The sequence below is a fragment of the Corvus kubaryi genome, unplaced genomic scaffold, assembly GCF_017639235.1.
Source record: "Corvus kubaryi isolate FWS band 111438036 unplaced genomic scaffold, C.kubaryi_AGA036_p1.0 37385, whole genome shotgun sequence".
In the NCBI taxonomy this organism is placed as follows: domain Eukaryota; kingdom Metazoa; phylum Chordata; class Aves; order Passeriformes; family Corvidae; genus Corvus; species Corvus kubaryi.
The window spans coordinates 15,941,059-15,965,264 of NW_024581127.1; the positions used below are offsets into that span (position 1 = coordinate 15,941,059).

Genomic DNA, 24,206 nt, shown 5'->3' on the forward strand with positions numbered 1-24,206 from the left:
TGGAGGAGTTCAGTGCTCTGGATGAGCAGTGCAGGGTGAGCCAAGATCAGCTCCCATGAAGCTCTTTAAGGTAATCACGTTTCCTGGGCACTGCCTGTGATAGATGTTTAATTATGTTTTACAGGAAGTAGTTTTACTGAGTGGCTCTTAAAATGCAAATGCTTGAAAGCTGCGTGGTTGGCAGTGCTCCATCTGCGAGGCCATGGAGGGGTGAGGAGGAGTGTGTCAGCTGATGGGAACCACTGCACCCACTGCATGTTCAAGGGTTGGACTGTGTCTGGCATGGCTGAGACAGGGTTTAGCAAGGTGACTCAGGTCACCTTGATTAAAGGTCTTTAAGAAGAACTGACCCCCTCTGAGGAGCAGGGAGCAAAACACTCCACCTCTAGCTCCTGACTGAAACTTTAGGGGACTCACTGGAGCAGCAAAGCTGTGGTTTTCAGCACCTTCCCAATCTCTTGGCTCCATTTGTGCTGCAGAAAACAGTGATAGATTCTGGAGCATGCTATTTCCTAGATGGGGCCATGAGCTGCAGATCTCAGGTTCCTTCCTCCCTGAAGTGGTGGGAGGTCCAGTCTGGGATCGTGGGAGTGCACCATGTGCTACAGTGCCTGGATCAGAAGTTTTGCACAACAAGATGCAGAGATGCATGGGACAGCACAGGCGGTAAGTGGAGGATTTTAGCACCCTGTACAAATAAACACCTCCTTACAGCCCTGTCTTTGTATGCTAAATCCTATGATGGCCCTAAGGGGAGGGTGTCCTGGGGTGATGTTATGAAGCTGCTTTATTCCTTAACCATCCCCTCAATGCCCCAGGACGCTGTGCCTCTAAGATGGACCCGGGGGATGGGGCCGGAGCCACGGACCCGAGGGGGCGGTTGAACGGTTCGGCCCAACGGCTGCAGGGGCTCGGCAGGGCTCGGGAGGGAGTGTGCTGGGAGCACTGTGCTGCTTTTTGGGTTCCTTTGTGTTCCAGCTAGCTGGGAAAGGGTTCTATTGGAGTTTTTTTCTTGTTCTTTTTTCCCTTTCCTTCCCCTTGCCTCACTGCCTCCCTGCCTCCCTTCCCTCCTCGCCGGTCTGGGGAGCCTGCGGGGGTGGCCCCGGCTGGTCCAAGCCCGCCTGTCTGTTCCCTCTCCGGGAATTTGTTATATTTTGAGGAGGTTTTTTTTATCCTGTTCTACCCTGTTTTGTTCGTGTGTTAATAAAGAGTTTGGTTTCTTTTTCCCACTGTCACTCCTTGTGACCCATTTGTCTCATTGACGGAGGAGAAGGGGAGTATCACTCATTCTGGAGTGTTTCCTCCTGAAGTTTTGTCTCAAAAGCCGAGACATAAATGTGGTGCCCCAATATGGGGCTCGATCCCACAACTCAGAGATTAAGGGTCTCATGCTGTACCGACTGAGCTAGCCAGGACAGAGGGTGAGAAGAATGTCCATCACAGGAGCCTGGCACACTGGAAGCTTCTGTAAGAAAGCCAGTTTAAAGTTGCACTGAGCACAGGAGATACCTGGTAACTGATGCTTCATTCAGGCTCCAGCCTGTCTCAAGCTTATATTATTAATATGCAGTTCCACAAATAGGTGCTTTTTTTTTTATCTCAAAAGGAAATAGGCACTGGTTTCTGTTACCTTCCAGCAGGATTTAAACTACTTTTTGCACTCTGCTAATCCCAGCACCAAATTTAACCTAGGTAAAAATTTGAGGAGCTTAAGGAGCATGCACAGAAGCATCAGGCAGCCCCCTTCAGAGCCTGTGTGAGGCTGGCAGAGTCCCTGCTGTGACAAGCTCTGCTGCCGCCTCATCAGCCACATCTCAGAGCGACTAACCACAGCTACCACCCTGCCAGCCTATGCTCCCTCGCCACATCCTGCTCCCTTGATGTTATGATAGTCATTAGGAGATAAAAAATCCCCTAAACCTGGAGAGGGATTTATCTATAGCAGAGAAAGTTGCTGTCAGTCAGCTAAGCTGGCCTTTCCAGCTTCAGGCGATCAGGTCTCTCAGCCTTGTGCTGTCCTTCCTTTGCTTTTATACCCTACTCCTTGCCCAGCTGCTGGCTTTAGCTGCTGGAGGAAAAACTGCATTAGCAGTGGAGTGCCCAGCCAGCTGCAATGTGCCAGCACAGCGCCCATGCACAGCTTAAGCCCTGGCTGAGCCCCCCAAATTGGCTTTCACAGCTGCTGGCTCCATGCCCACAGTGGTGAGTGCAACAGGAGCTGTGACAGCAGCAGGCAAAGGCTTCTCTGGGGTTTTCTCACCAGACCATGGGGCTACATGAGGCTTTAAGGCACCACCATGAAGGGAGTAAAGCGCATGGCACACCGTAGCTAGCTGCAGCAGAATGTTTATTAGTAGGAAAGAACATTTAGGGGATTTCAGTAGGTGAATGTTTTTGAACTGTTGGTATCCACCATACATTGGTTTTCATCAAGATTGTTCAAAGTCACATATTTATATAAGAAAGCAATAATTCATATTTAGGTGCAATCAGTAATTCCAGTATGAAAAAGCACCGTGTCACAAACAATTTACAATACAAAAGTCTTCAAAATCTAACATTTAAAAACAATATATTTGTTAAACAGTAATAACAATACAGTAAAAAAATTCTTATTTCCCTTCAAACAATACTGCTTATATATTTTGGCACTCAAAAAGAAACTATCACAAATATGCCTTTTTAGCCATACAATGCTGTTTTGTGAGTGTCTATATAACAACAGAAAACATGCTTTTGAAGTCAGTCATTTTGCCAGGTGCAGTTTGAACTGCTTTCTCCATTAAAAAGGAAAAAAAAAACAAACCTGAAAGAAAAATAACTCCTAAGCTGCAGCATGTCTTGTCTTTTGGCCCATGACACAATCTGGAGAAGCACCTCTCAGACTCAGTCCATCTAGTAAGTCAACCCTGCCTGAAAGGCTGGATCCGAGCCCCACTTCACTCTCCAAACCTGCCAAGAAATGTAGACCTAAGCCACCCAAATGGTCCTGTCTTTTAGGGACTGACCCCAAGTTCTTGCTGTATTAAGCACCCCAATAAGATTCTGACCCTAAAATTGCTGCTCAGTCTCTTCTTTTCCTTAATTCCCCCAATTTTAGTTAATTCATTTTAAAGTCACTTGCACAAATGGTCTTGCAATGTGAGCCCACCGTTTTTGTCCTAGCATAGCCAGCAGTTCCAAGGAAAATGAAGTTCCGAGGAGCATGCATTGGGTGAGCTACAGGGTAAGGGGGCCTGATGCCAGTGGGGTGCCCTGGGTCAGGAGACATTCCTCCCAGGTCTCCTCCTGGGGCCAGGGCTGGCACACAGCGTGGAAGGGGGAAGCTTGAATCTGAGAGAGGGAAAGAGAAAACTAGACTTTTCAGGAAGAATTAGTTTCCACTCAAAACTGACCCCTATTAAAAGAAGAACGCAGGTGCTACACGCTGGGTGAAACACCGGTGCCTGCGTGCAGCTATGACAGCCCCTGAAAAAGGCTGGTTCTAGTGAACATGCAGTCCTTGGTGCTATCTCTAAAAGCTGAACGATAACAAAAAAAAAAGTTTTAAATAGTTTTTACATCTTACATCAAAGATGCCACTACAAAAACACAATAGTATCACACATTAATTAGTACAGTCTTAAAAATGCAAACCAACGCTGGTAAGACTCCCATACATTCTGCATATCATATGTACAGAGGAGAACAGCTTCTCGAGAGGAGAGGAGAGGACAGTCATAGAGAGATAATCTTCTGTTTTCTGAGTACATTGCATAATACAAATACATTATCAGCATAAGAAAACTTTATTCTAATACTAAGAGCTCAGGAAAGGTCCTAACTGGAAGTTAATAGCTGGGGGAACCGTGCACGTGCTGGGGGGCACAAATACACAACCCTCCGCCAAATTCTCCGTCTCTTTCGATGGCCTGATCATCTACTTTCATTTTACCAGGCAGGTTTAACATTTTGCTCTGCAGGTACAGGCTCCCAAAGCATGGAACAGCACAGGGCCACATCCCCAAAAGCTGCCCCAGTGTGCCTGAAAGCCGCTCGCCTCTACATGACCTTCTCATGGGCTTTGCCTGGCGGAGAACCAGCTGGAGACTCAGAATACCACCAGATGAGCTTACAACAGAACCAGGGGGGGAAATTAACACATCACAACAGCTACAGGCAACAACACACAAGACATTTGCAATTCTAGACAGCCGTAAGAAAAATAAGCGGACCAAATTAATTTAATTCATAGTTGTCCCTCTCCTTTCTGAATGGTAAAAGTCTTCCTTAGGATATGTAGGTTTGCTTACAAAGCATTCATCTAGAGAGGTATCTAGTTTTGCCAAGACACAGGATATGCTGAACTGCATGCTGCTGCAGTGAATCTGCTCATAGTAGATCATTAAAAGTTCGATTTATCTCTACTCTATGCTGCAATGAGGCAACAGCCTGAGGGAACAGAGAAAGCTCTCCCTGTGGAATGGTTATGGACTTAAATAGGAACTGGACACTTTGATCCATTCAGCTCTTGGCCATGTTTTTATCTCAATTTATTAGTTTCTACAGCATCAAAAATATCTGCCCAAATTTAAACGAATTGTTGCGATTTAATACCAGCCAGCAACTAAGTCCCACAACTCCACTCATTCATTCCCTTCCAGTGGGATGGAGAGGAGAATTGGAAGGGTAAAAGTGAGAAAACCCGTGGGTTGAGATAATAAGGAACACAAAAGCCCAATGCACAAGCACAGCAAGGCATTCATTCAACAACTCCCATGGGCAGGCAGGTGCTCAGTCATCCCCAGAAAAACAGGGCTCCACCACAGGTAGTGGTGACTTGGGAAGACAAATGACATCACTCTGAACATATCACCCTCTTCCTCCTTCTTCCCCCCACCTCTTTATATGCTGAGCATGACACCATATGGTCTGGACTATCCCTGGGGTTAGTTGGGGTCAGCTGTCCTGGCTGTATCCCATCCCATCTCCTTGTGCACCCCAGGTTCCCTTGCTGATGGGCTGGGGTGGGAAGCAGAAGAGCCCTTGACACCATGTGAGCACTGCTCAGGAATAATGAAAACATCCCTCTGTTAACACTGTTTCCAGCACAAATCCAAAACTTATCCTCATTCTAGCTACTGTGAGGAAAATTAACTCTATCACAGCCAGAGCCAGCATACAAATGAGTGAGTACTTTTGCATCCATCACATCACTCACTCGGCAATATTTAAAAATCAAAAGATATTAAGTACTCCTGTCAGAGTAGGACAATATTGGTCACTTCAGGCTCAAGAGCAAAATAATGCTGAATATACAAATGTTAACTACAAGGCTGCTTGGATGGAATTGAAGTGAGCAAGTGGAAGAGATAAACATATTGAAATGCAGCTCAATCTGTCTCCTTGAAGCAAGTGCGGACAAAAATAATCCCTAATGTAATTAAGCTCTTCATTTTTACCAGGCACGGTGTGCCCACCTCTCTGGTAATTGCTCAGTCAGCTCTGCTCTTGGGATCATTGGGACTTCTGCATAAGAGCTGAAGGACCAGCAGGGCTGAATCTAAGATGATCCAAAAAACCGGAATAAATCACAAACACGCCTAAAACATGAATAAGAAAATGAAACATGAAATACCAAAGAAACATGATTTTGTGGAGCATTCTTATGACTAACATTGAGCATGATGTCTTAAATAACCTTTCTTAGATCCTCATTGGATTGAAACCCTGGATTTGTTTTTTTTCTTCCAGATACTAATAAAAAACTATTTGGCTGCCCTGGAAATGGGAGTAAGATAATGACAGGAAATAAAAAAGTGGTGGTGGCAAGGAACTGCAAGTTCTCCCCCAAACAACCACACTGGACCCATTAATCTTCCCTCTGAGTGCAGCCAAAGAGCAGCACAAATGAAGTTTAGAATCTATGAGGATTTTCTCATCCTGTCATCCCATTTGGTGGGGAACCATGCGGCCAACCCTGAACAGTGCTGAAACCCCTGTCCCCAGCGAGGAGAAAACCAGAGGAAACAGCAGGAAGAGTTTCTGCCTGATATTACTGTGCCAAAATTATCTCTTGGTCCACAGCATCTGGGCACTCCTGCAGGATTGGGGCACCACACGGGGATGCATAGGAAGGTGCTGCTCCAGCCTGGAAGAAACCAGCTCTCTGTGGAGTAAAGGGAGGGGAGCAGAGACCAAGCACCGGGAAGATTCAGTCTGCAGTGCCTCAACAAACACGTACACAATAATAAAAACCATGTTGTTTCAGAGGTTCAGTGTGCCTTTAAAATGTTTAATAATGCCATTACTTAATAATAGGAAATAAATAGTGTAGTAGCACAGGTGGGTGAAAGACTGGGAACCAAATCAGAGGCTGTTCCATTTAAGTGCATCAAGCTTGGCTCCTCCACGTGTCAAGGGCTGGTGATTGTTATTTGTTCACACAGAGGCTGGGGATGGCAGGTGGGAGGAGGCTGCAAAGACCTGGAGAGCTGGACACCCTAAGCACATACCCTGGGAATGTGAGAATGTCTTTGGTATAAGGTCAGGGCAAGAGGGGAAGATCTAAAACATGTCAGGTGCACAGTAAATGAAGCCTATGCAGAGGGTGGGTCGCTGTTTTGTGCCTCAAGATCTAGGAAGCCTTCAGCCTGCCTAATAATCTCAAATGACCATGTCTGTGGCAGGACACAGAATCCCCAGCCTCACCACACGGGGCTGAAGCAGCCCAGGAGGTACCACGGACTGGGCTGGCATAGAGGAGCTGTTCTGTGCTGGCTACTGCAAAGAGGGTTTCACTGTGCAAATTCAGACCCTGGGCTACAGGCAGGGATGTCTTTTGCAGTTTTTCATTTCTCTAGTCTTTTCACATTGTTCACTACAACTCACACTCTTTTTTTGCTTTGCTTATTGTGCATTAACCAGCATTTTACAGGCGATAGCTTAATCCCAACTACATATTAAAATAACACAACCTATGGGAAACAATGAGAAAATCAAACCTGTACCTAGCAAGAAGCCCCCTGCATCTGGCTTTTCCAGCTCGTTAAGATATGGACAGTACATCTGAAAAGGTTTATACCTTATGCTGTGAAAATCCTCACCCCTGAAACAACTTCTCAGTATGGATAATTTGGAAACAACAGCAGCAAAAGCCAGGATGGAATAAGGGATGCTGTTGAGATACCCATAGTAGACAGGGATAGTTTCTGCAAGGGACAAGGAGATTGACTATGCATCCAACTGATGCTTCTACTACTCTGAAGGCCAGAGGCACCTAATGGCTTTTGCAGTCCCTCAGCAGTGGTCCTGGTTTCTAATACCACTGATTTCCACGCCAATTTACAATTCCTGCTCTATTTTCTATGTGCTTAAAACACAGATGTTCTTTCCACCTTCCCCAGCCTGCAAAGTGACACCTGGGCTTTGAGAGTCAACGGAGCTCTCCCTTCTTCTTTTGTGCCATGACCGGGAATGAACTTCTACAGGCAATGTTTTGTCCTCAGCTGCACTCAGGGAAAGCCTTGTGCTCATCCTGGGAGCTGTTTGTTCAGTGCCTGCTGGGGTACAGTGAACAGCTCTGCTGCTTAATTTTAGAGTGTATTTTGTCAGCACCTCTGACAGAATACGCAGCAGACAGAGCTGCTCACATAGAAGGTGCCAATCCTAGTCAAGCCCTATCTGGAAACACATCACACCACGTGTCTGATGTATCACTGCTGTTTATCTTATCTGCCTACTGCACAATCAGTGGAAAACTCTGCATGCAGCTCTGAGCACTGCTCAGCTATCTGGCACTTGCCAAGTTTCTCTACATTTCTAAGCACAAGTTCTGCCCATGATAGCAAGAAAAGGAGCTTCCCCACTTTAAGGCTACTACATGAGATCCCGCAAAGAATGCATCCAAATGCTTATGCAAAGGGCAGGTGAAATATTCTTCTCCACCAGTCTTGCACCAGCTACCCAACATCTAACTCCTGAGCCCAATGACTGCCATGCCAGGAAACCAAGGGAGCACCATGAGAAAGACAAAAGGAGGTGCTGGTGTACAGGGTGTTCAGGAAGACTTGTCCAGCCCTTCCCTCCAATTGTTTCACTTGGCACTTGTAGACTAAACTGCAAAAGGAAACTCTTGAAGGATCCCTCCTCAATCCTGACCTGCTATATTGCTACTGTGTTGCATCTACACCAGCGGCGCTAAAAGAAGAGAGAGTTTTAAAAGAAGGAGGCAGCTCAGCTCAGGGCATTTGTTCTGAGGCAGGAGATTCCCTTCTCACTGTCACATGTCCCCAGGGACCTGCCAGGTGTCACCGTGTTCTCTGGTTCACATGGACGGAGATGTATGGCCAAGGCCATCTTCTCATCTCAGCTTAGTCTGCAGATTAGGGCTCAACACCAAGTTACCACCGTTCACCAAGTTTCCATGAGTCAGCTGAGACAAGGTTCTGCCCACAGCAAATGCACAGTAATGCGACTTAACATGGTCTGCAGTGAAAGAAAATTAAGCTAAGCTGCATTACTGCACTTCTGCCATCACTGAAGAGAGCTGAAAAGTCCTGGGGCTCGCTCCCCAGGGGCAGTGTTCAAACCATGGGGACTTGGTCATGTATGACTACTTTCTGTGCTGGTGTGCAACACCTGTGCACACAGACCTCGTCCAGCTACAAAATGAACACACTTCTGGCTTACTGTTTTAAGCAGCCGCAAATGTGGAGGTCATGCCTTACAACACAGAACAACAAGGACAAAATGTGCCAGCAACAAGATAAAAATCCTACGAGCTCCTAAGAACAGCAAGGGAACAGCAAAGCTCTGGGAACCTCAGGAACATCACTGCTGTGAACTGACAGGGCTTCAAATAATGTTGAAACATGAACATTTCTTTAGACCTTTTCAAACTCTAAGTGCTCACAAAAACATATGTGTTGGTTTTACAAGGGTTGTGTTCCCTTTTCCTTTCCCAAAGCATGCTAAAACAAAGAGAGGCTACTCCAAAACTCGTAAGTCACAGTCCTCACTTCACATCTTCTGGCCCAGAGTTTGACAAGCTGACTGGGAACGTCAGATAAATGGGACTGGCATTTTCCATGAGTTCAGTCTGCATGTGGGATGCACTCATTAATTCCTTTGGACAACGCATGAGTGAAGGCTGCCTCTTGCACATGCAGCTGAAACTAGAGAATGCATCTACAAAATTGAGAAGTCATATGAAATAGTATGTGCTGTCTGCCATCCTTCCTGTATGGAGATACTGCTAGCGAATCACTCAAAAGTGTCTGACTTGCTATGCTATTTTATACAGGATACACCACTTTGCCTTCAAAAGCTTTATGAAGGCAGCTCTGATTGCAAATGCAAGTGACAGCAAAGCAGAAAATTTCAATTTGAGGTGCAGCACACCACTGCTGTCCTGCTGATCTGAGGTCTGCAGATGTTCCTATCACAACTCCAGCTATGAATCACTCCTTAAGTACATGCAGAGGCAGAGGAAGAAAGGGATAGTTAATAATTTAAAATAACACCAATCATCAGTGGCAGTCAGGTAAAAGAATAACCTTAGTTCATTCTGTAAATGTTTATACAAAAGCCTTATCTGCAGCTATATCCTCTGCAGCTGTAAGCTCATCCTTATTATTTCAAATTCTGTGAACTGTGGGAAGCATTACAGCTCTGCTGGCCTGGGGTCAGAGCACAGGTTGTGCTTTCAAGCACGTGTTGCACAGGAGTAACACGGGAGGCGAGCCTGGCCCCAACACCCCAAAACTACTGAGCAAAACCAGAGAGATTAGGTTCTGAGCCAGAAGCATCTTGTAAAATGAAAAAGAGGTGGTATGCAGTCACTTAAATAAAAGGCAACGTTTTAAAAGCTTCGGTCACATGCAACTGCTTTCACTGCATTAAGAAGAAGATGGAACTATAGAAGGTATCTGAGTTCACCTTCAGTAAACGCCAGCTTCCACAGGTCTGGGCTGCTTTGGACGTGGGTGCCTGCACTGAGCTGGGAGGTTGGAAGTTCAGCAGGGATCCTCTGGTGTCACCTTGTCCTGCCCACACAGGGGTGGTGATGGAGCACCCCTGGAGCGGCTGGGGTGGCGGCACTGGTCATTTCCATCTGGCAGAGAGGGGTGTTGATCAGTGCATGCCCACTGACCCTCCTTCCACGATCCCCAGCAGTCTGGCCAGGCTTCTCCTGCTGAAAAACAACCCTAAAGCACTCAAGACAGAACATGACTTTCAAAATACATGGGTGATGGATATGGGAGAGAGGGCCAGAACCTCTCCAGGTAAAGCAGAAAATTACCTTGAAGAAAGTAGGCATAGACTCTCCTTTGAAGGGTTAGATTTGTGCACATGGTGTCTAAGGAAGATTTGGGAGAAGGAGAGAGGGAACATTTTCATCAGCCAGAAGAATTGGTGCAAAACTTGCCAGTATTGCTCATAACACCTGAAAGCACTGGCTATTAAAATCTGTTTGTGTTTTGGTTGGGCCTACTTTGCTTTCTTATTTTCCCACACTCATCTCAGCTCAGTATTTTGATGAATGCAATGGAAATATACCATCAACTGGATTTCTGTGAGTGTTTGAGACAAAGGTGTGTGCTTGAAGACATTTTTTGAGTGTCACTAGCCACTCATAAAAATTTTAGTACAGCTGATTAACAATGTTATTTTCAATTTACTTTTATTTTCTCTTAACATGCTTTGCACTTCACACCTGGCAAAGCAAATGGTATGGAAAAATTAAATATAGGACTGTTTCTGTCAGTTATTGTACATGCTAGCTAGTGTTCCACAGAAGATTGTTTATACTCAACTACTTATTCATGACTTCTAATTAGTACTTAGCTAATCATCATCTGCAAAGCAGACTTATTTTACTTGGTTTATTTATTAAGGCTACTGGGGATTAGCATCTACAAGGTCACTTGACAAAATTCCAACTTTGCCTGTCAGACAAAGGTTACTCTAATGAGCTCATGAATTCCCAACACCGTGCGCTGCCTGCATGGGTACCTCTCCAACAGGATCACAAAGCAGACTTCAGCTAATGACTGATTAATACCAATTTAGTCAGCATAATGCCTCCTGTTGCTACAGCTTTTCCAGCTTTTCTTCTGCAACAGCACTTGTAAAGTCCCTAAGAAATCCCACGTGTGTACTAGCTTTGCATACAGCAATTTTGACCAAAGGATAAAATTTTGCAGCAGCAAATTTCAGAACTCCTGCATCTAGGCGAAAAGATAAACATTCAACATTTCTCTCAAGAGTTGATCTTTTTTTGTTTTAATTTTTATATATATAAATATATCATAAAGCGTACCATTTCCTCATTTCAGTACAGATTTTTTGAACTTTACTAAAATAAATGAAATATAAATGCTACAATTTTATGTTTAAAACAAGTTTTTATGACAGCCTTCCCCTAAGAGCAGGCCCGGAAACTCTGTTAGCTACATGGAGAGAGACAAAAACACCCCCAAAACTTCCTGCTATGCAAGAGCATTCAGAACAGCAATGTGTCTTAGATGGAGCTGCTTGCAGGTTCCATGAGTTCCTCACGTGAATGCCCACTCTCCTTAGTAGCAACTACTTCATTACTAACCTGAAAACTTCACATTCAACATTTATCTCCCTTAAATTCATTGTCAAGACCCAGTTTTTCATATCTGTGTCTGCTTTTGCTGATCCCAAACGGCAAGAGGTATTGTCAGTTGTGGATTTGGAGATCAGGATTGCAAATTGCTGAATTTTCAGATAAAGCCATATGACTTCAACCACTGTAAACCTAGTAAAAAAATGTCAGCCTTCATTTTGTCCCTTCTCCTTCACAACCTGGAAAGTGTTCACAGCATTGAAACGATGAGGCATAAGAGTGGATGATACACCCAGCACATGTTTTGCACTTTCATACTTCTTCCCAGTCCTGTCTTTGACCTTAACTGGTGCCTCCTGGACAGGAGAGGAGGTTCCAGGTGATTACTACCCCACCCATCACAACCCCTTTGGTTCAGCCTTACTACACTTTCAGGTCCTGCAGGTGAATACTTAACAACTAAAGCAGCAATCTAAAATCTGTCAGTGTGTCTTGCTGCCAAGGGGTTTGTTATTGGTTTACTCCTCCTCAACACTTACTTTCCAAAACAGATACAAACAAACAAACAAAAAAAAAAAAAAACAAAATGAAATTTTAAAAACAATGGTAACACCACAATATCTGTTTAAAACAGTACTGCCCGTGCTCTGGACAAATTGTTAAGAGCAATTCAGCATTCTTATAATTAACCCACAACAAAAGAAGCTATAAGATGCCACAAATGAAGGCATAATTGGCCACACAGAGGCAACACTACCATGAATGTTGTTTGGCAAGAAAAAAAAAAGCAGATACATAATTCATCCAAAGGACAGGTTCAGAACTGCCCGGCACTGCTGGGATCACACTGCAGGAGACGGACTATGGATGGATCACTCTTGGCACCTCGGATGAACTCTTCCAGAGAGAGCTTTCCTGGAAAAGAAACACGTTTACTTAGCGCATGGGGTGGGTTGCAGAACTCCTGTCAAGCCTCTGGCCACGCATGATGGAAGGCAGCCGGGGAAGCCAGGCAAACCCCTGGGAAAGCAACCCTGCAAGGTGAAGGCCTGCCTGCCCACACCCTGTTGGCCTTGCAGGTCGTCCCACGTGTGTGGGACACCCCAGCCACCCCTGGTAGCTGTGCCTACCCTGGAGGGTGCCTACCATCACGGTTGGTGTCCATCTGGCGGAAGATCTTCTCGGTCCTCTTCTCTGGTGTTGACTCATCTTCTGGCATCTTCATTACAGAAGAAACCATCTTATAAATTGCCTGTGTGATAGACAGAAGCAAAGAGCTTGTAAGAAACACAGTATCTTAATGCAACGGTACAATGATCTTCTTGTGACAGAAACAGGCAGAAGATATCCTGGGAATACCAGAGAGACCTGCTTTTTGGGTGCTGGAGGGTGTTGGATGGCACCAGTACATGCAGCTTCCCTTTTCTGTGGAACACTCGTTTGTGAAATACTGTGTTTCTTTACTTAGTCATGGTCAAACACCATCTGGGTTTGGACTAAGGCTACATTTTTCCTTATTAAGACAGTCTTTGGATGAATTTATCATTTGTACAACACATTAGGCAATGGCAGTTCCCAGAGCCTGGAGGAACAGCCAGACCACCAAGGTCTCGTCCTGTGCTGTGATGAATCTCCATGCTTTGGCCACACAGGCTTCATCCTCACCACACCTGTCTCCTCACCCTGCCTTTCCTTCTCCCCCATCTCCTTTCTCTCCCTCCTTGGTCAGAATCCTGTCTGTGGGGAAAGCAATGACTCACTCCCTGCATTTTCTGCACCTCACAGATAACAAAGACTGGACCATCAAGGAGGTGGCCTTTTCCTTGGGGGTTGGTGAGTGTGCACAGCTCAAAATCATATGCACAGTTCGCTCCACAGAGACCAGATGTTCTGGTCCCACAGAGCACCACTACCACCCATAGCTATTCTCTGCACAGACACATTTGGTACTAGCTGCCCCTGAAAGAGGGGTAATGTTAATTTTAAAACAAGGTTGAGGATCTGTCTCTGCACTGGTCACCCAAACCTCGCTGGCAAACGTAAGCATGCAGCGCCAGTGAACACCAGGGCTCTGTGTTAGGTATCTCTGCGGTGCCACAGCTGGGACAGCAGCAGCACCCAGATGGCTGCAGGGTGGTGGCCTTGGGGGATCCTCCCAGCCATTTGGAGGGGGAGCCCATCCCAGCCCAAGGCACCATTGTCCTGGTCCAACTGGGCCCTTCTGCCGCCCACTGCAACTCGTTGGCTGTCGCCTCATTGCTTTAGTTATTTGTTCTTCCTTTCCTCCTGCTTTGGGAGGGGGGTCCCTGATGCAAGCCAAGACTTCTCACTGGGCCACCCCTCTCTTCTCTTCCCTTCCATGAAGGCACTCTGCCTAGCAGCTCACATCACCTGGCTTAGAATCCCCAAGGATTTGCTCCAGGAATGTAACAGCACAGAGGATGCCACTAAGCAGCACAGACATTTTACACTCAGACTAGGGAGCATCCGCTTCCTTGGCCATCTTGCTGGATTCTCCTCTGCCAACAGCTCACCTTTCACACCTCCTGGGCTTTAAAGAGACTTACATCCTAAGAAAAGCATTTGTCTGGTTAATTAATTATCCCTCACTTATGCTCAGCATAATCAAACATCTCCTCCCCCAGTTATGTCACCAAGAGTGTGGCTGTAGTTTTCAGGTCTGCCCTTTGGGAAGTGTAACACAGGCTATGGACCTGAGCAGGAGAATAGAGGTGAACACTTCAGCATGAACACCTGCTGGCTGAATAGAAAAGTGGTGGACACCCTTTTAACCATCATCACCATCATCATCCTCATCATCATCATCATTTGAACTGCAGGAGTGTCCAAAGGCTCCCAAGAGAACTAGTGTTCCAGAGTACTCAGCACAGGCAGGGATGCTGTCCACACAGCCATGATACTCTGACACCAGGAGCACAGGAAAAAGGATGAACATGCAAGCATGTAAACACAGGGATGAGGGGGCTGGGGGAAGGAGGCAACAGGGAAGGAAAAAAATGGTGGACAGTAAGAATTTAGACCTTGCTTCTCCTCATCAGTATGCAAGGCTTGCGAGGGTCAGAGCAGAGATGAGGCTTATAAATCTGCCGCATCTGAAGCTGTCTGGCTTTTGTCTGGGGTAGGAAGAGAGGTGGAGGGGTCACTCCCTCTCTCTGGGTGAGAGGACGGCAAAGCAGAGAATCTGCATTGAAAGTGTGGGAGGAATGCCCCAGACCGGGAGTGAGGGCGTGTTTACCCCATCAAAGTAACCATAGTAAGAATATGCAGATTTTTAGGACAAAAAAAGCTCTTCAGGATGACTTCATCCTACAGGGTCCTTTTCACAGAGGCGTGTGAAGCGAATAAGAGATGAGATATTCTAGGAAAGCCAGATGGGAATAGCATAGTAAGCATTCCTTTCATGCTGAAAATGGTTACTCTGGACAAATTCTTCTGTCCTTACTTAGAAGTTCATTGGGAAGTTTTCCCAAAGTAAAAGCCAGCTAAAGCTGATTAAGAATCTTGAGACTTGCCCCATATTAGTTCAATGCAGCTACACAGAACTCTTTATTGTATGTTTGAAAGAGAAAGCTCTGAAAGGAATTTGGTTTCATGCAATAATTACACAGAGCTGGGCTGTGCTAACCCTGGGCTAGGACCTGCAACTGAAAGGCTGCAGGGGTTCCACTGCACATGGAGTGCAACTCCCCGGCCTCCCAGAACCTGGACTGAAAACCAACAGCGGCATTCAGCACTGGAAGTTTGTTACCTGCCAGCAGTCTCCTGAGTCAGGGCAGCTTTAATAGGTGAACTTCTGTCAGGAGTGCTCCTTACAGCTCCCTGGCACCCTTGACTGACACGAGGAAGTTGTGCCTCCAGAGCCCTGTATACATCACTGGAGCAAGCACAGGCTCCAGCTTCATCTGCTGCTCTGCTGAACTCTCCCCTTTGATTTCCAGCTGCGTGTGGATGAGCAGCAATGGGTGATTTCAGGGCAAATCTCATCCCTTTGCCCACTCACACAGGTTTTGCTCCCAGTTGCTGGCTGCCACTGCTGCACTCAGACCAGAAGCCTTGGTGAGGGCTGCATTTTCCTGGTATACTTGACAAACTGTCAAAAAGCTCATTATGGTGATGGCAACAGCAATGACAGAACAAATTTTCAGTCGATCCTTTTTACTCTGTTGAAATAAATTCTGATGCCTGAAAGTCTCATGGTGTGAATGACTGGCCTGAAAAAAACTGTTTTCCTCTCAGACTCATGGAGATTTTTGACATTGCCTTTACAGAGCCGTATCAGCTTTTTCTTCTTCCCATACCAGCTTCTGTTTCTTCCTGACTTGCAAATAAGCTATTACAGCAAGTGAAACGTGTGTACTCTGTTTTTATTAAACTGAAAGTGTTATTCTTGTCTCTGCACAGTATTCTTAAAATGCCTTCTGAGTCCATGCAGTGAAAAAATTTACCCTTAGAACAAGGTTTCCATCTCTCATTTGAACTCTTATTTTAAGAGACTAGCCAAATATGTCCTGTTTCAGCAAGGGGAACAAATCTTCTAACTGGTTTGCAGCTATTTTTGAGTGCACTGGGCTATTTAGATTATAGGTAAACATATGGCAGACATGAAAAGCCGGAGACATGAATCTGAGAGGAACTGTGACAAGGTCTGTCAAGAGGGCAGGCTGTGAAGCCTCCTCCTGCAGTAGTCTGCAGATGTGCTGTACCTGGTAAGTGCAGCAGTATCCCATGGAACTCCTTTTTTGAGGCTCTACAACTGCCAGCCCACCACTAAAGTCCTTCAACTTCCAAACTGTGCAGTTGGCTTCATGTGGATCTATAGGCAGGGCTTTTTGGAGACTGGTCTAGGGATGCTCACAGACAGCCATGGTGAGTCTGCACGGCTGTGCCTATGTGGTTAAAGGGCATGACGGTGTACAGAGCTTAAAGGAATGCAGGTGCTCTGCCACTTAGCACATCATTTTGCAAAGAAAATAGGCCTTAGAAAGATGTTATGGACCATTCAGGTTCATCTCCTTGGTAGCTGGCCAGTCAGAGGGCTCCTGTAGGACATCTTAACCAATGGTTCTGCTGTTCCCGTGCTGCTGCTGCTGCTGCCACTGTTACCTCAATGCAAAGCTGAGCAGGAGTGCAGTGCCTGCATTGCCTTCAGTGCTGTTAGATTAGGCCAGAGCAATGGAAAGGCAATGCAAGGAAGCATCAGCGTAACAGTGAAAATCACTGCAGAGAGAGGGCTTTCAAAGCACAAAGAAAAGCAGACTGAAAAAGAACAACAGTGTGCCTTGCCCCTATGCTATTTAAAATACAGTAATCACACACTAACAGGAAAAGTATTTTTCAGTGAATCTAAGACTTTCAGACTAAAGGTGTTTCTTTTAGCATTCATTTTGATGTGTTGTCTCAGGCAAAAACCCCAATGAAAACATAATCCTGCTCTATCAATTTGCAAATGTATGCTAGATAAGGGACTTGCAATAGGTTCCTTTAAGACATATATCAGAGATCTGTTGGAGTTCTGATTTCCACTCTCAGAAAAATTATGACAGCTGAGAGTGCCCAGGAAGATATTTGATACAGAATCCTGTCATTCCATATGAAAAAATAATCATCTTTCATAAATGAAAGTGATAGCTGTTTGCTGGCTTTTTGTATCTAATCACTCTACATCAAAGGAACCTCTCAACAAAGCAAGAAAATATGCTCATCTACTTCAGTTTCAGATACCAGCTGAACACGTTTCCAGAGACTACACAACAAATCCAATCCGGCTGGGAGGAGCTATGGCTGACCAGTGCAATACAGGGAGATCCCTGCATCCAAAAAAGCCTGAAAGAAGAGAACAGGGTGAGATCTACAAGTACACTGCCTTATGGGAAGCTCCATCACAGAAAGAGCAGCTTTCCTGGTTGAAAAACTGCTGATAGTCCATGGTACAGAAATAACTGTTTTTCAGGCTAAAAACCAGTTATTTCAGACCCTCAAATTTGGGTCCCTCAAAATGAGGTGAGATTATAAGCATCATGCAGTTGAGTTTCACATTCAGTCTGAAAGGAGGAGAGAGCCAAACCTCCCAAGAAGTGCAGTGGGATGGCTGGAGTGCCAGGCTGAGGGCTGTAGGCAGCCAGAGTGCTGCTCAGGATTGGATACGCACGTTGGCAGAACGTCGCCCTATGCTGATCCCTAAGCGGCAATTTTGTTTGATGATGGCATCATGGCTGTAAAGGACAATGCTATGATTTCGTACTGATGTGAACGTGAAGAACAGGCAGAGCATTTCAGCCTCTAAACTTGCTGGCAAGCAGATCTGGGGTAACTGGAAAAAGCTTCTGGCTTTGCTGGTCCTCGTTTGGCTCACTACAGAAAATCCAGCCACTGATGTTTTCATTTCATTTCATTTGACATGAACAAATCTGTGGCCTTGTTCTCCCTGGTTGTAAATCTCGTCGCCTGGGGGGTTTGTGCTGCCTCTTGGCACAGCGCCTTCCCGGGCTCCTCAACAGCAGCGAGGGGTCCTGCAGCCCCCGCGGTGTCTCCTCCTCCAGAGGAGCGGGCGGTCACCTGGGTTTGGCTCCCTGTGTTTCCTACGTACTACGTTAGTTCTTTTGGGATTCTTTTTGGTTTTTTCATGAGGAGAAATACAGCCAGAAAAACAATAATTGACAGACTGTTTACCCTGCCTGGGGGAGAGGAAGATTTGTAAGGAACAGTAGATCTCCTAATGCAAATATTCCATGGGGTTTGTCACGGCACAGAGACAGGGAGGTCCTGCTCCTCAACTCACACACAGGTACACAAAACAGACTAAGTGAAAGATGACACAGAAGCTCTAGATTTGCAGCTGAGCTTTGGATCTGCTCTTGCTGAAGCGGCGCAAGTGCTGGTATTGGCCACTGAAGGATGTGAGAAGGGCTCTGGTAGAAAGACAGGAGCACCACATTAGGCTGACTCCCTAAACGCAGCTTGCCATCACAGCCTGTAATTTGTGTGCATTACTTTCCCTTGGTTTTCAGTGCAAATATAAGTCTGAATAATACAGTACATTGTTAGCACTTCAAAATTTCCAGGGAAAGGAAAGGATCTTGATAACAGGCTTTTTTTTTTTTTTTTAAACAGTGCTGCATTATACAGATTCAAGCTGTGTAAATACACTGCCATACAAAAAATGTTCTAAATCTTTCAGTAGAGTGATGTGCCTCAAGGGCAAAAACATGTTGGAGAAAGCCAAAGTGACATGGGACTCACACCACACAAAAACACAACCAAAGAAGGTATGTATGGGGTCATCATCTACCCAGATAAGGTTTATCTATACTGGCAATTTCGTATGAAGACAGCTAGTATGATTCTAATAATGCAGACCTCACTGGAATTGGGCAGACAAAACACCTTTATAATATGGGAGCTGGTTCTTCATAATAACATGATTTCAATGTTGATTTGCTTCTTATTGTGGAGGGAGCCTGCCTTCCTTAAAAGTACACTCCCTCGTTGTTCTAATATACCTTGGTTCAACTGTAATTAATCATAATTAATTGACAGGATTAGAGAATCACATTTATCAGGAGGTTAGTTGCTGTGCTCCAGCCCAAAAGAGCTCCCAGGGAAGAAATATCCATGCAGCTTGTCGCTCAGGAAGAACTTGCAGTGGATATTAAATGCTGGAGTTTGAATTGTGACATGATCTTTGTCAAGTGAAACAGCATTTTATATCCAAGCAGTTATGCAAGATCATAAACCAATGCTGCCAGTTTTTCTTTCAGTGTCTCAGTGCAACACTGCTTCACAATTTGCTCTGAAGGAGGGAGCCCAGCAGTGCCTCTGAGCAGCACATACCTGCACGATTTCCAGCATCTCTGACTTACTGATGTAGCCGTTCCCGTCGAGGTCGTACATACTGAATGCCCACTTCAGCTTTTGCTCCAGTTTTCCTCTTGACGTTACACTCAAGGCTATGATGAATTCTCTGAAATCTATTGTTCCATCTCCATTGGCGTCAAAAGTGCGGAATACATGTTCTGCAAACTTAGAAGCGTCCCCGTAAGGGAAAAAGTTTCCATATATTTTTTTAAACTCCTCCATAGATAAATGTCCACTTGGACAGTCTCTCAAGAAGCCTTTGTACCACTCCTGGATCTCATGTTCTGTAAAGTCTGTACTTTCTAGCAAATCTTGCATGACTTCAGGGCGTAGTTTGCTGTTTTGCTTTCCCATATTGGAATTAAAATATTACCTGCAGAGCAAAACCAAACACATATGAATTATTATTAATTATTGATACTGATTAGCTTGGAGGGTGTAGAACAACAGTATGCTGCATTATGAGTTTTCTGATGATAGTTCACTCTTGGGAATCAACTGAAACCTTGGACAATATCCAGTACTACATGTATACTCTTAAAAAATTAATAAACCTTATCTACATGTTGATTACATTGTCTTTTGACAGTCTGGAGACCTGTAATTACATTGAATTTATTGCCATCCTATTTTCTCCCTGAAATCACGAGGTAAGCAATGGATGTTGCAAGGCGCAGCTGACCAGTAGCTGTGTGTTGCAGCACACCCTCCATCCCTGTCACCCCACTGTCCTGACGACCTGGCCTAATGAGAAACAATTTTTGTACCTCTGGTGGAAACCAGACTGGTACAAAGGCCTGTGTTCCCTTGGTCTTGTTCCAAAATGGGATCAAGGTGCAACTGCAGTGTACACTGAAACCAGTAGCTCCAAAGCCCTTCTACACACATCTTTTTAACCAGAAAGCAAACCAGAAATTGCCTCTTTTGTTTGGCATTGACCAATTCCTATTTTACTTCAAAATGAAGATAAAATCTGAAGAGATTTTATCAACGGTGGATTCCCCCACCTCAAACTATTACTGTGTTTTTAATCTTCCTTGCAGCCAAAAACTGGATCTATTACTAAGTAATAATAATCTGGGTGGTCATAGCTCTTTGAAAAAACCTCTTTAAAAAAAAAAGAAAGAAGAAAGGAAAAAAAAAAGTACCTAGACAATGAAATTGGAAATTCATTTCTCTTAAATTAACCATTAAGAAGTATTACTGGATAAAGTCTCTATTAAATCACCTTCATTATATTTCATTTAAGGCAAGTTGCTACATATCACATTGTGCAGCAGATTTACTAATGAATGATGCCTTTGGGTTTTAAGTTTTGGAGCCTGAGTGCCTTGGCTCCACAAAGCAACATCAGTTTTACTGGAAGCTTAACATTATACTGATTTGTGGGAAGCCCTTCTCTATTGACAGAAACCTGCCTGAGAACTTGTCATGCAAATGACAGTCACAACTAAGATGTGATGTATGGATAAGTACAGTAGAATTGCAAAATAATTTAAACATGACTCACACTGTTGTCAGAATGGAGTCTCTGGCCCAGAGATAGATTTAGTAACAATGACTGGAATGGCTAATGAGCATTCAGTAAAATGTCCTTTCTTAAACAAGATACTACTTTTAAAAAATGAAGAATAATACAGTATTGATACATGACAGAAGCAACTACTGAGAAATGTACCACCATTCGAAGCTAATCTACCGTCTCTTCTATTTGGCACTGGGAAGAAGAAATTGAGGCTCCCCTAGGCTGATGCTATTATTTTTTCTTGTGGGAAGCTCCCCTTCTCCCCAAGGAATTTGAGCTCCCCAAGGCATCTAGAGGACTGATTCCTTAATTCCCTGTGCTCTTGGATCAGAATGACCAAAAAGCTGTATTTCTCAAGTGTAAAAACTATGGGATCCATCCTAGATTCATCCACGTCTCCAGGATCCACTGATGGCTGTTTGCTAACTACATGTCCTGTCTAAACATGTTGCCTACACAGTTCATGGAGAACAGGCTCCCCCGTTCACAGACAGGAGGCTGGGAAGGGTAAAGAATCCTGCCCCGTGGGGGCCTATCCACCTCCTGACCCTTTCAGGGGCTTGGTTGACTATGTTGACCAAACAATTTATTTTCCTCCAAAGTGTCTCCAAAACACTTGAAAAGTGGAAAATGCCACCTCAAAGGTAATTTTTTCTACTGCCTTTTGTATTTTCACCCTGATCAAAACATGCTGTACAGTTTTTAAGTAATCCAAGCTCTTAATGCCCTCAAAACAGCAAAAAAGTCCCTGTTTCATAGGCCTGGTCCAACAGCTGCCGAGGCAGCTGAACGTTGTGTTGCCTTCCACGGGTGTTGGACAGGGCCCTAAATAAACAACCTGGGAATTAGCTGAGCGAATGGATTACATTAGGGCAGCCAGAGGGCTTTATGTCAGGCAAAACAACACAATCAGGGTCTGCCAGTGGGATGGAAGAGCAACTGGACAGCGGAAGTGGCCAGGCTCAGTTTATAGTGGCACTAGCTTAACACAAAACCCCCAGTAAAATCCCCAGAGTAGGTAGCAGCTGCCCACATCCCTGGCCAGCAGCTCTTCGACCCTGCCAGAGGCAGCACACTTTCCAGACCACAGAGTAGGGAGGGAAGATTGCTGACTAAGGTGCAAACCAGCTGTGGTAGGAATGAGCTAGAATTAGCCATATAATCCCCTCCTGCTTTTTAATAACTCAAACATTTGAAAATTGAAAACTCAGCTTGCACATTTCTAGTCCAATGTCTTCTGAAAAATGAAATAGTGAGGTAAGATGCAGGCAGTGCCCTTCAATACAGCCAATAAGACCGCATTTCACTCTAAGAAATAATGCCTTCATAGCTGCACAATGTTGTAGGTATCACATATTTTCACCAAATACTAAAAAACACAGAAGAGTAGAGTGCACTGCCTTGCAGAATATCACAACCAGAAAAATCTGTGTTCTCCAGGCAGAAAGGGAGAGTTAACCATCTGTGACTTACAAGGTTGAAATGCACAGCTGTTGTGATGCCAGGTGATGCAGTCAAAAACTAGTAGCATTATTTCTGAGTCCACTTGTGATGAACTTTTATCATGTTCTTTGCCCTCCAGATTTTCCCTTTTTAATAGGTGGTGTTCTAGGAACTGTAACAATGGGATTTATTGTGCCTGTTCTATCTATCAGCAACAGATCAAAATGCTTTTGCAGTGCAAGTACAGAAAGTACCATTGAAGACACTTGAAGATCCTTACCAATCACTTCATAGACTGCTGCCTGACTCTTCACAAGAGATTAGATTATGGGCAGAGTGCAGTGAGCTAAGAGAATGTCAGCTAACAATGACAGCAATAAAGGCACAGAATAAAACAAAACTGAAACTGATTTTAGGTATTTTTTCACACTTTATCATTCCTGTAGGTCTTTCAAATTTCTAATAAATTATTAGAAGTTCAAAATACACAAGTAAATAGTGAACGGCAATCACAATGGCAAAGTAAAATACTGACAATACTGAGAAATGGATATTGTAGGTGTACAAAAGAAAGCCAAATTAAGTGCTTAATGAATATGTTTAATTGCATTTCTACAATTTCTTCCTCTGATACAATGGTGTTAGATATATATGAATGACTTGCTATATAGAAAAACATATTAAAATATTAAGGTCTTAATTCTTAAGGCAATATTGTTTGGTAAAAGAATGTGATGTGTTTATGGCTTGAAAGGTTGATGCCATTTCAGCGAACAACTACAGAATATCAGGAAGTAAAGCATCACTGCTGCACAGCTGCTATGGAAAGAATCCCTGTTCACTGATTATTGGAGGAAATATCACAGGCAATGCTCCTTAAACGAAATCAAAATTCCTTAAGGTTCCTCTGTTCAGGTCCACTTGTGGAGTTTTTAAGATGAAGACAACAGAGTTGTTTGACAGACAACTGGCCTGTGACAATTCAACATAAGCAGAAAGCGACGCTGCACTGAGAGCGCAGCAGATGTGTTGTGTGCAGACAGGACAGCGCTGCTGTTACAGCCTTCTCCTCACACAGGGAGCTCTGACTGGGCAGAAGGGCACTGAACACCTGTGCTATCACGTCTCTTTGCCTGCAGCTTGCTGCTGCTCACACACAGTTGTTACCTCAATGTGGAACCTCAGAGTAAGGCAAACGCTGCCTGCTCAAGCAACAACCTTGCAGGAGCTGGAAAGCTGCAGCAACCAGCAGCACGCAGCCAACCCACTGCAACGAGAGCAAGGCAATGCAAACAAACATGCAATGCAAACATCTAAATGTATTTCCTTAAAAGAAATAAATGTTTTCTTTTTTCTATTGAAGGTTTGTTATAATAACCAAGTTCTAACAACACATTTCTAACAGCGCTTTTACTCTCCAAACTTGACAACCATCATGTAAAGAAAACTCCATGCTTTTTTTTTTTTTTTTGATTGAGCTCAGTCTGCCAAAGACAACAAGACTTCTTAATTTTCATTTAGGCTTAAATTTGAGGGGAAGTTCAGTGCTGGGAAAAAGTATTATGAGAAAGGGGCATTTGTCCAGTGAAGCCTTGCTCTAAAAATGAAAATTTTAGGCTATTGGGTGCTTTATAGCTAACAGGGTACAAATCACCTCAAAGGTCTAAAGAGTAAGTTTGAAAACAAGTCCTGCCTGATCTGTTTCCAGTGGGAACAGCAAGGTTAAACACACCATAGGCTTGGCTATGGACACCAGCTCTGTAAAAATGAAAGCAGAAAACTTTTCAG

General features: G+C 44.5%; 1 protein-coding gene across 1 annotated transcript in view; it reads right to left on the reverse strand.

Annotated features, from left to right (window-relative positions):
• Positions 1-2,330: 2,330 nt before the first annotated feature.
• The window catches only part of NCALD (neurocalcin delta), a 57,956-nt gene continuing 36,080 nt past the window's right edge, over positions 2,331-24,206 (reverse strand). Inside the window, exons 2-4 of the mRNA XM_042035696.1 lie at positions 19,427-19,823; positions 12,722-12,827; positions 2,331-12,490 (exon numbers count right to left, since the gene is read on the reverse strand). Of these exons, the coding sequence (XP_041891630.1) occupies positions 12,393-12,490; positions 12,722-12,827; positions 19,427-19,804 (582 nt within the window). The 5' untranslated portion in view covers positions 19,805-19,823 and the 3' untranslated portion in view covers positions 2,331-12,392. The remainder of the gene's footprint in view (positions 12,491-12,721; positions 12,828-19,426; positions 19,824-24,206) is intronic.